A 12,862-nucleotide genomic window follows, 5' to 3' on the forward strand; every position below is an offset into this window, starting at 1 on the left:
TAGTAAAAGTGCAGGAAAGGAGAGAACTAGCAGATCTAAGGGAAATATTGAAGAGCAGACTTTGGCATTGGTCAGGAGCTTACAAACAGTGCTGGATACAGCAAATCAGTATCTGGACTAGACTAGTTACAGAAAAGCTGGAAGCAAGTGCAAACACAGGCTTTTAAACAAGAAAGTTGAAAGAGATGGAAAAACTGCCCAAACGGCCAATAAACTACAATTTCTGGGCCAGAAACCACTCCTCTTGTGGTAGATAGGCTACCTAGTGCTTACCACTCCCAGCTGATAAGCTAGAAGGCATCCCTCCAACACAGAAAGGCTTGGGGGGCTCAGAAGCTTACATACAGTCCTGGATACAGCAAATCTGTTTCTGGACTAGACTAGTTATAGGAAAGGCAGGAAAAGCACAAACGCAGGCTTTTAAACCAGAAAGTTGAAAGAGATGGAAAAACTCCCCAAACGGCCAATAAACTACAATTTCTGGGCCAGGCACCACTCCTCTTGTGGTAGATAGGCTACCTAGTGCTTACCACTCCCACTGATAAGCTAGAAGGCTTCCTTCCAACACAGAAAGGCTTGGGGGGCTCAGAAGCTTACAACCAATCCTAGACTAGACTACTTACAGGAAGGGTGGGAAACAAGTGTAAACACTGGGTTTTAATCCAGAAAGTTGAAAGAGATGGAAAAACTGCCCAAATGGCCAATAAACTACAATTTCTGGGCCAGAAATCACTCTTCTTGTGGTGGATAGGCTACCTAGTTTTTACCACTCACACTGATAAGCTAGAAGGCTTCCCTCCAACACAGAAAGGCTTGGGGGCCTCAGAATCTTACAAACAGTCCTGGATACAGCAAATCTGTATCTGGATTAGACTAGTTATAGGAAAGGCAGGAACAAGCTTAGACATTTTTTTTTTGTAAAGTGGAAAGGGAGAAAGGAGGAGCAGAAGATAATTCAAGGTTAAAAAACAAAGTGGTTTGGCCTTTTTAAATGTTCTCTCTGTATTAGGTAAATGCCCTAATGACATTAGACTGGGAGGAGTGTCCCAGATCAAACTTACAGTAGGGGCGGGCAACTGCAAAGCCGCCAAGTATAAGAACAAATCACCAATAGGGAGGGAGGATGGAAACTAAATCAGTTATATGATACACTCCTTGGCAGGAAATCAGAACAACAAACAGATGTTTAACAAATGGTGAAAATTTCCAGTTAATACCTTACACACAGTGAAACTAGCTAGAAATGATTTACAAACAGTGTGACCATAAAAACCTTATTTATCAGGTCCTGTGAGACAAATAATTTTAGTACAATCGCGCAGATTAGTTTATAGCTATAAAATGCAGTAAAATTATGCAGATGATGATAAAAGTGCTATAAATATCTTAGAATAAGCAATAACTAGTAAAAATAAGCAAAAAACAGGATACTTAATGTTACATATCACAGATCAGAGTTTTGCTCAGTGCCCCTCCACCAATTAGCTCTGTGTGAAATGTCAGAAGCACTCACAAGGTAACTTCTTAAGTGACAGAAGGTTGAAACCTGAAACAACTTTAAGAAAAAGCTCAAAAGAACTATTGAGGGGCTTAGTCCAAGTCGTAGTCCAGGTAACCCCAGTCAGCCAATGACCATAAACACTACACTCTTACTGAAATGTAAAATGGCTTTTGCTAAACTAAGATGGCCTGGAAAATGTGCTCAGACACACAGCCTCTGCAAACAAGCAAGTAGGCCCAGAAACACAATCCTGAATATGGACATTGGACAATGGTACAGCTACTACCTACACTACTTAGGCAGAAAACTCTACAGAAATGTTTATCACAGCAAAAACACAGCAGTGAGACTTTAAATGAAGGTTTTAACAGATAAAGGAGCAAGGAGACTCTAGAGAATGCTTTTAGCTGCAAACAAATCAGTTATATGATGCACTCCTTGGCAGGAAATCAGAACGAAAATTTCCAGTTAACACCATACACACAGTGAAACTAGTTACAAAAGATCTACAAAATGTTATATATCACAGATCACAGGTTTGCTCAGTGCCCCTCCTCCGATTAGCTCAGTGTGAACTGTCAGTTGTAATATTCATGGTTTCCACATTTACTGCTGTCTATGGAATTTTTTTTTTTTTTTTTAAGAAGAAGGGGTTTGAGAGGTACTACTGTTAAGTGTATAAAGCCATGTACATGGAGTGCACTGTGAGTCTTTATTTCTTGTAATTTCTCTTTGGCTCTGTTCCATTCCATTTGTTAATGTTTTAAAAAGAAATAATTTGCTGTAAGTGAAAATGCTGGCTAACACTTCTAAAATGTTAGTATTTAAATTGTCTGGGTTACTCCCAAATGTTATTTATGTTGCCTAGGCTAGTCCCAAATGTTATTGTTTATGATGTCTGCTCTAATCCCATATGTTATTATTTACTTTGTCTGGGCTAGCCCCAAATGATGTTATTCATGAAGCTTTGTTAGTTGCTTAGCTGAATGGTTATAACCTATTATTATTTTATTGGCCTGATGTGTGACAGTAGATTGTCTGAGAATGATTTACAGAATTAGTTTGCCTTGGTAAGATAAATCCATGTAAATATTTTAAAACATAATTTTGTAGATGGCATACTTGTAAATAAACCTAGGAACTAGTAAGATCTTTAAATATGACAAGATAATATCCTATTAAAGCTGAATTTATTTGGTAATCAGTTTGTTTAAAAAAAGTTTTAAGTGCATTACAGACTTTTTTTTTTCAAAAAACTTTTTATTGAAATTTTGTAAATAGAAGAAAAACAAATACAAAAACAATAAAGATAATAGCAGGAGGCATATCATGGATACATAGTAGTTTAAAATACTACTGCAATGAAACAGAAAAAAATAACGTCAAAAGATGATAATCTGCAGAGCAAAATTGAAAAGTACAGAAAACTATTCAAAATAAGAGGATAAATAACTGCGGTGCCTCACCACAGTAACAATGCTTATTATACAGAAAGACCATGGGTATCCATGAAATTGCTATATAAACATGGTACATGATATAACAAATATAACATCTACCAAAACTAGACTAATCTATGTACAATATATACAACAGATATCACACAAATTATATAAAAGTATAGTAGCAGGTACAGACTTTGATAGGAAGAATCTGTTTTAAAGTGGTGGAGTTTTAAGATATGATCAACTGTTGTATTATAAGTTACGTCTTCGCCATAATCTTTCATGTAAGACTAGCATGTTTCCTTTGTTGTAGTCCATGTTCTTAAAATTAAGTACCCACTAAAATTTTGAGTGCAGAAAGTGTGATCCCTGAAACAATGAAAATTAAAGTGTGAGTAGGAGGAATATGTAGCAGTTCTGACACTGTGATATCTCAGGGCAATCTTTCTACTTCAAAATTCATCACATGTTACAGTTAGTATATAAAAGAAGCAATGGTTGCAGGGCTGCAGTAGAACTGCAAATATAACAACACACTGTTTTTCTAAGAGTGCACCTTAATATCCAAAGTATCAGGACTCGCACTATCTAGTGCAGCACTTCTAATAGTGAACCCTAAAAACAGTGCTTAACTAAGATAGTTATTTTAGATAGTTACTTACTTAGCTGATTAGTTAGTTTTGTTTAATGGGGTGAAACACTGATCAAATATAACCATTTGCAGGCTCAGCCTCGGTTGCATACATAATAACAACAGTAAATTAAGATTAAAGGTATAATACAGTATAACGAAAAATCTTGGCACTAGATAAATTATGCAGTATAGTGTCATAACATAATATAGATTAAAAAATATACATGTTTACAAGAATATTCAGTAAGAATTAGGATCAGGAGCATACAATGCATAACAGAGGTGTTATAGTTGACATAATGGTGGTCTAGTCAAAATGACACATTATATGCAAGTATGTAGGGAGATTTTAGTAGTGATGTGAGTAGAATTTGTAAAATATTAAGAGCTACAACAATAGATCCAATAGCAGGAGAGGTGGAAATTAAATATATAGGAGAGAATAGAAAGGGCAGATAGAGAGACAGCAGATGAGTTTACATGTTGAGCAAGTTAGCACCTTAAACAGCCAAGGTTTTCTGAGATGAAAGTAATACTGCAACCATTAGAGCTGGGTGACATGGCCTATGTTTTAACATGTGAATTGATATTTTTCAATTAAGTATTCTTTGAAATGTGGTCTGAACTGCTGGTAGTCTCTGCTTTCAGTAAGCTCAGGTGTCAATGACTGACATAGGTTAGGGTTAAGAACACTGAAGCTGTGGTCAGCAGAATGAAGTTTGGTGGATGGAGGTATAAAACAGAAAATTGAAAGCATGATAGACATAAAATAGAGCTCATCCCTGTCCATTTTCAAGTGCAACTTAAATCTATCGATAGAAAACAGAAAATTTGCCACAGGACTGCCCCCTGTCCTACTAATGGGCAGATGCAGCTCCTAAATTCTTTTTCTCATGCATGGGTCCCATCAAATTATCTAGGTTATGTTCCCAGTTATTCTCATTAGGGGTAACATAAAATTATTGACCAAAATAGCCTGCAAGAGCAGGTAGCCTAGTACTTACCTATGAACCCATGACAGCATGGCCATAAATGGACACTGGGTTGGATGTAGTTAGTCTTATAGTTAGGTAGGAAGATATGTCTTGCAGTAGGAGTTTGAATCAAAGAGACCCAAGAAGGGGGTTACCTGTTGTTTGAATGAGAACCTAATTTGTCCTTTCCAAGACGTTGCAGTGCTGCTCATGCTGGGGGGGGTGGCATGACCTATATTTTGACATGTGCATTTATATTGTAAAGTGGCAGTGTTTTTTTTTTTTTTCTAAGGCAGTGGTGAGTAGGAGTCAGACATATTCTAGATGAAGTAGGACAACACTGGCTAATGCTGTTCTAGCAGGTTGCCCGAGGAAATGGGATAGCTTTTGGGGCTTTGGATCTGATTTTCTAATTGTGGTATTAGAAGATGAGGGATTGGTGAAGCAAAATGCCAAGGTATCTAAATGATGTGGTGGATTCATTTAGGTTGTTGTTTAGGTCTTTGATGTGGAGGGGTCAAGTGGCATTAGTGAGGTTTTTTTTTTTTTTTTTTTTTTGTGCACACAACAAGGGCTTGTTTTTTTGGGCTTTGGAATATTTTTTAGAATAAAAGCAAATGTTTAGATGTAGAAGGTCAGCATGAAGTTGATTTTGGGTGATGTAATGAGTAGGGCTGGATCTCTAGATAACCATGTCATCAGTGTAAAGGAGGAGTTATAGATGAGGCAGATCAAGGGACAGTGACTTGCGATGGTTGTATATGAATACGATTAATGTTGTATTTGCACTATTATACTAATGAAATGAGGAATATTAAATGGATGGGAAGAAGAAATGTAATGTAAACATGACTGACGATGATTGTGATTTGATCAGTGCATAGCCATTTATCTTGGTTTAAAGTACATTTATCAATTCGTTATTCATCAGCTATCAGTATAGTATGCCAGAGTTCATTCCTGCAATATCTGAAGTGGTTTTCACCATATCAGTTAAGGATGTTAGTGTAAATCATCTTCAAAAATGCTTGTGTTAAGTTAAAATTGAAGAAGGGCAATATCTATGTCTAAGTGGTAGAAACGAGAAAGTAGTGTCATTAGCTGTAGCTGCAATTTTGTTTGCAGTTATATAGATTAATGTTCTGTTATTTAATAAGCTTAATTTGCTATTTCTACATGAGTATTCTTTCATGAAATAATACAGTTTAGAGAATAAGCAAACTGTACATCAATGTCAGATTGGAGAATGAACGTTCTTCAGCAGGACACTTCACAGAAGTAAATTAAGGTGCTGTGGAACTCAGACTATAAAAAACCTAATAGCAGCCATTATTTTACATGTGTTAAGAAGTGCTTTTGCAGTTTAGTGAGCATAAAATTAAAAGAAATAGAAAAAAATTGAAATGTGTCTTTGTGCTTTTATAATGTCTGTGTGTATGAATGCACAAAAGTGGAAGTGTGTGTGTGATAGAGAAGACGAATGATCAAGTGGTGGTAGTAGCTGTTAAGGAATATGCATACCTCTCATAGATTATTACTAGGCTAACTGTCCTCATAAGCCATTTTTTAATCCTAGCCAATTACCCCATGTGAGACTCAAACACTGCACCTTGTGCTTCTAAGGAAAGCAGCTTAACCATTACACCACCCTCTCCTCCTCTCAACCTGTCAACTCAAGAAATCTGGATAAAGTGTAACATAAATGGGGAAGGCAAAGGACAGATTTTAAATAATGCTCTTATAAATTTAGAAAGTTACTAGAATAAAAGTTATTTTAGCATACATTTTCTGAAGGAAATTAAGTCTGAAACTTGAAATTTATGTCATTATTTAGAGACATCAATCTTCAATGATTTGCCAGCAAACAAGAATTTTATGAGGAACAGACCAATTAAAAAAAATAGATAAAAATCTGGACATTCTTTGAAAATGTAGAGAGCTGAGAGTTGTATAGTACATAGGGAAGAAACATTTAATTCTTACCATTATTAAATGAGTGTTTTTAAACGTATATTGCTTCTGAATGTTTCGTGCGTGTGTGTGGTTGTGTGTGTGTGCGCGCATGCATGGGTGTATATATTTGAGAGAGAGAGTGTGTGTGTAGCTATTAAATACGTACTTGCCAAGGTTATATTTTTGATCTAAAATACTTCCTCCAGCACTCCAACAGCATTTAAATGTACTAACGCAAGTTTGAAACATTAGGCGGGGGGAATTATTTTACATCAAAAATATATAAATAAAAATAATATTATAATAAGAAAACAATAAATAAGTAAAACAACATTTTTAGACAGTGCATTCTCTAAGCACAATAATGTCCTCCAGGGTGTGTGTTACTGTGTAAATAATGCCCTTCTTAGGGTGTAGAGGCCCGATGCCACCTTGGTGTGCCTTATTTACACATAAACACATACCCTGTTGGGCATTATTGCTTACCTAATGTAATGTAATGTCATTATTGACAGAAATATTTCATTTTTTTTTCTTTTTTCTTTTTCTTTTTTTTTTTACACAGATAACCTCAAGCTTCGACTCGTAAATGGCACCACAGATTGCAGTGGTAGAGTGGAAGTTCACAATGGACTGAGTTGGGTGTCTGTCTGTGGAACTAACTGGGGGATGAATGAGGCAAAGGCAGTCTGTGCACAACTGCACTGTGGATTTCCTCTTCAAGTTAACAGTAATTCTTATTTTGGACAAGGATCTGGTGATGTCTTTCATGAGATGGTCATGTGTTCTGGCAATGAAATTTCTTTGTTCACCTGTGATTTAAGTCAGCCACGCCCCTCCGACTGCACACATGCAAATGATGCTAGTGTCATCTGTTCAGGTACGCTATTTAGAATAAAACATTTCAAGATAAAAATTATTTCAGAATATACATACTAGAATTGGAATGACATATACAAACTGTTTAAATGATATGTTTAAATGATATTTACAGACTTTGACCAATATATATAACAGCTGTTCAATATATATAATCAATCAACTTCAATTGCCTATATCCAACAGCTGTGCAAATGAAACAGATCAGCAGCAAAACATAAATAGGTTCATAGGTACCTTCTAGCCTTAGAAGATCCCAGTGGCATATCGCTTACTCAGAGGTGATCTCTGCTGACTTACAAAGCCATGTCCAACTCAGAATTGATGGACATGCTCCACATAAAGAAATCCAAGTCATTGCGAGCCACGCGCTCTAGTGAGCTAAACCCCTCCACAACAATAAATAGAACATGCTGGAGGGATAGATTCCTATCACAGAGACTCCCCATGATTTGGAACAAAATTCCTAACTACATTAGGCAGAGCCCCTCACTAACACTCTTCAAGAGAAGCCTTGACGAGTGGATGGGTAACAGAAAATACACCCCTGGGATCACTTCATTGACTCTTCTTGACAGAGGCTCAGTTAATTAATCAGTGGGGCGACAAAAGCTGACACACTCTGGCTAGGCTTAAAAATGCCCTTGGGCAGATAGCCTAGTGCCCACCAATGAACCTATATATTCTCATGATATGTTTAGCCCTTATATTTTAAGTATAAATACCCAAGATATGCGCAGAACATTTACATGTTGCCTATATCCATGAGGGAAAATGGTGCTAAACCAGAGCAGAAATTGTACAGATTATATTTGAATAGTATAAGAGAAGTAGTTTGTAATGTGTGGAGAGAAAGATGATTCCAAAGTAGTACTATTCTCTGTGATACATATCAATCCATCCAATATGTTCTATTTGTGCTACAAAAAAGATTTAGATCTCATTAGTGAGTGTTTATGATCCTACTAGATTGGCAGGTAGGTCTAACAGGATAAAGAATGTTGAGGTTCTGTACATAAGTTAGAGATCATTCCTCAGTAGCCTGTATGACACTGAAAAAAGGGACAAGGCTTTGAGACAATCTATGTAGTTTTTATGATTTAGGCCCTTGATTTTCTTGGTAAGAAAGCATTGTAGGCATTCAGTTTGGGTAAAATGTTTTGAGAGGTACATACCAGAGGAGGCATTATACTCAATGATGGGCCTGATGAGTACAGAATACAGTGGAATGATCACATCCTTGACCATGGGCACCATACATTTAGTAATAAGCTGTGCAATAACCAAGCAATTTCTTTCAGTAGTGGATGCATAGTGACTGAAGGACAGTTCATTGTCTACACAGGTTTCCAGGACCCTAACTAGTGGATCAGTTTCAGTGTTGTGCTGTCAGTGTGATAGTTACAAGGGACTTCAGGATTGCTGAAGGATACTATTAGGCATTTCTTGACATTCAGTTTTGACATCAGCTATTGGTTATAGGAAAGTCCATCTTGGAGGATCTTGGTGTCCTCTGGGGAATATATGATGGTACCAAGTTTACAGTCATCTGCAAACTCAGTCAGGCATATACCTTCAGCAGTAGCTCTGACTTTCAAGAAGTAAATGGCAAAGAGGCATGGCCCAAGGACTGAACCATGAGGTATAACACTACGGACAGATCTTTTTGAAGAGGTACAGCAGCTTATTCTGATCCTCTGGGCTCTATTTGTGAGCCAGTTTGCTATCCAACATGTTACATAGGGATTAATATTTACCTGGGATTGTTTATCTATGATACCTGACTATGAAAAGGCGATGAGTGCCTTTGCTAGGTCTATATATGCAATGTGTATTGATTTGCCCTCATTCATTGCTTCACTGACCTTCTCCAAGTAGTCATCCGGGTTAAGTAGGCAGGATCTGTCCTTAGTAAATCTGAACTGGCTTGAGTTTTGAGTTTGTACAGTACCTATGCCCTTATTTATTAATTCCATAATAATCCTTTACATAGCCACAAAGCAACTTTGGTGGCTGACACTGAATGACCTCTGTAGGAGTCTGATAGGTCCTATTTTGAGATGGCTAGTAAGTAGCCTGGAATGTTATCCAGCCCCATAAAAGCAATAATCTTGGCCTTGGATAGTGCCTTCATGTCTTGGTCAGGGAAAATTTTTAGAGGGGTGTATATGTGGGTATGAGATCTGGGAATGTATGAGAAGAGAGGGGAGTGGAGTTAGAGCTAAATTAATTTGCTAGTAGATTAGCAATGTCTTCAGGATTTGAGTATGTGATATCATTTACTATTACCTATGCATAATGCTAGGCATTGTTTCTATGATTCCCAACATAGTTAAAGATCGTTTTGAGGTTTCCCTTTCCCTGGGTGGCAATTTTAACCTGACATATGACAATGGTTGATATGCTTAGGGTCCAGAGTTCCCTGGTAAGTTTAGAAAGAGCTCTTTTGCATCTTGCGAGTTACATTTAGTTCTACAAGTAATGATTTATTTTCTTTTATTATACAGACTGTTTCTATTTGAGTTCCAACATAAGGGTTTATTTTTGAATTTTACATTGCATCTATGCCACTATTCACACATGCAAATAATCTGGCATAAGCTGTGCATTCATTGAGTTGGAAAGGATGCTGAATTTTGCCAGGTCATCACTCAGTATCAACTGCCTTAGCATAATCTCTGTATACTGTGGTATTTAAGGATAAAGTTAGAAAGCACTCAGGCAGCTGCTGTTCACCCACAAACCCCTTTAATGACACAGCACAGCACACCACATAAAATAACGCTCAGTACAGTTTCCAGTACGTTTTCATCCAAGACTTCATCAGAATCATTACATGCTTTACTCCCACCCATTTTATACAATAACCACTTAATCAATTAAACAATACGTTTTACTTTTTATCTTGCAATGATTAAAGAATAGGTGTTATTAGAGTTTAAAGGCATGAAATAATATATAGGACTGTTTTTTATAGTGATTTTATTCTGTGTAAGCACTTTACTCATAGCAAGTTCCTGGTTGTATTTGTGTTAATGAGGCTTAACAGCTTAATGAATTGTTTTAATTACTTTCTTGTTTGATTAATCAAGTGGTTATTGTATAAAATGGGGGGGTAAAGCATGTAACCATTCTGATGAAGTCTTGGACGAAAACGTACTGGGAACTGTGTTTAGCGTTATTTTATGTGGTGTGCTGTGCTGTGTCATTAAAGGAGTTTGTGGGCGAACAGCAGCTGTCTGAGTGCTTTCTATCTTTATTAGTGACTGTTTTTGCACTTGGGCTGTAGTTGGTGTTTTATTTGGTATTTAAGGATGCTTCTGGCTGCACTCTTAAGGTGAATGTGACTGATGTGTTGTGCAATTTGAACAGGGAGGGTGTTACAACTGGTAGGGAGCAGAGTTGTCAAAAGTGGTGAGCACCACATCCAGAATATTACTCCAGATTGGGTGCGGACTAACTAATCCAGAGAACTAGCATTGATAAAGTTAAAAATCCCTGACCATACATGTTACAGAATGTATACATTTCCCAGTTAATGTTATTGAAATAAACAAGCAGCTCTGGAGCTTAATAAAATCCACCAAAGTCAAGTCTCTTGCTAAATAGCCACCCAAGCCAAAAGGCCTTTTTTAATTGTTTGCTATCTCAGAAGCAGAATGCAGTAATGTGTTGAGCCGATTGTGCATAACATTACCTATAGTGAATCTAAAGATATAGGGAACCTATTGATCAATAACTTCAGCTCAAACTTTACCCCTCTCTCCTCTACATCTATCTCACAAGATATACCTGAAACTGACTCACATCCAGCTATCACACAAAACCAAGTCCTAAAAGCATTATCAAAAGCTAAAAATACTGCATCAATGGGTTGTGAAATATCTCTGGATACATCTTAAATAGCATACAGCATCATTTTCACCCCTCTAACTACAATGTTTTACCTTAGCCTCCATACAGGTTTTGCAACAAGACAACGGAGAACAGCTACAGTCATGAACTGCATAAGGGAGGACCTTCCACAGATCCAGGCAATTGCAGGCCCATAAGACTAACCAGACTCATATGCAAAGGCATGGAAAGACTTAGCAAGGAACTAATCAATAAGGACATAGGTAGCCTCCAAATACTGGACCCATCTCAGTTTGGATTCATCAAGGGCAGGTCATGCTTACTCAACACAATGGACTTTTTTTAAAAGGTCAGCAAAGTAATGGATGAGGATAAAGCAGTACACACCATAATACCTCCAGTGGCCAAAGCTTTTGGCACAATCACTCAGGCATAGTGCAAAAGCATGATAAACTGAGAATAAACCCATACATTACCCATTGGACTTGCCAACAGGCTTGCAGATAGGAAGCAAGATATCAAAATAGGGGAAGCTACCTCTATAAAGAAATTAGTCACCAGTGGAGTTCCACTAGGTTCTGTTCTGCAACCTCTCCTGTTTGGTGTCTAATTCTCTGAAGTAAAAACCAATTTCAAAAGGCTCTAGCTGACAAAGTTTTCAGATGACTGCAAGCTTGGAGCAGTTATTGAATTTACAAATGACACAGCCATGCTGCTGGAAATTTCTTCCAAACAAATAACTGGTACCAGAATCATGGACTGAAACTAAATGCCAACAAATGCATTATTGTATCCTTTGGGAAGTTGCCTACCCTGAGAAATGCCCACACTGACAATAAGCCCCTAAGACTTGACCCACTTGTTTGGGATTTGGGAACTTATGGTGACAGTGACCTACCTTTCAACAAGCATGTGTCCACTGTTATAAGGAAGTCCATCTGTATTGCACAGCTTATAAACAAAGGTATTGCATCTAGATCTAGAAATGGTATTGCCATTTACTTGGCCCTCATTAGGCCAGTTATTGAATATAATGCCCCTTTTCCATATACATTTAGATACTTGCAATAGCTGAAATGCTCACAGAGATTCCTTAATAAAAGTTTATAAAGACTAAACAAAATGTCCTACGTGGACTGATTACAAGCCCTGTCAAAATGTCCTACATGGACTGACTACAAGCCCTGTCACTTTACTTGGTATACAGATGACTAAGAACTGATGTGTCTGGGATATAAGGCATACACGAGACCAATACTGATGGACTTACTGCACATCAGCAAAGAATGGCATCATAAATACTTGGTCTAGGGAATCTAAATCTCTTCTGCATCATCATCAGAATGGTTTTAATGGATAATATATCTCTCAGGGTACACCATTGCTCTGGAACAGACACCCCAGTCACATAAAACTGTTCCAGAGCAGAACCCAATAAACCAAAGTGTCCCTTTATTTAAAGAACAATTAAAACCATATACCAGTTTTGGCAAATGCCTTTGTCAGTATGGTAACACAAAAACTCACATTTACAACATTTATTTATCACTTCCTAAAAATGACACTGCAACCTATTTAATTCTTATTTAAAGGTATATTACCACAAAACAAAAATCCATTA

At 37.2% G+C, this 12,862-nt stretch overlaps 1 protein-coding gene across 1 annotated transcript in view; it reads left to right on the forward strand.

Moving 5' to 3' along the window:
- The window catches only part of LOC122809101 (deleted in malignant brain tumors 1 protein-like), a gene marked incomplete at its 3' end in the record, with an annotated part of 811,935 nt that overhangs the window by 393,918 nt on the left and 405,155 nt on the right, over window positions 1-12,862 (forward strand). Inside the window, 1 exon segment of the mRNA XM_044080344.1 lies at window positions 7,073-7,387. Coding sequence (XP_043936279.1) covers window positions 7,073-7,387 — 315 coding nt within the window.

This window comes from Protopterus annectens, chromosome 1.part1 (assembly GCF_019279795.1).
Source record: "Protopterus annectens isolate FY-2018-M chromosome 1.part1, PAN1.0, whole genome shotgun sequence".
In the NCBI taxonomy this organism is placed as follows: Eukaryota; Metazoa; Chordata; order Ceratodontiformes; family Protopteridae; genus Protopterus; species Protopterus annectens.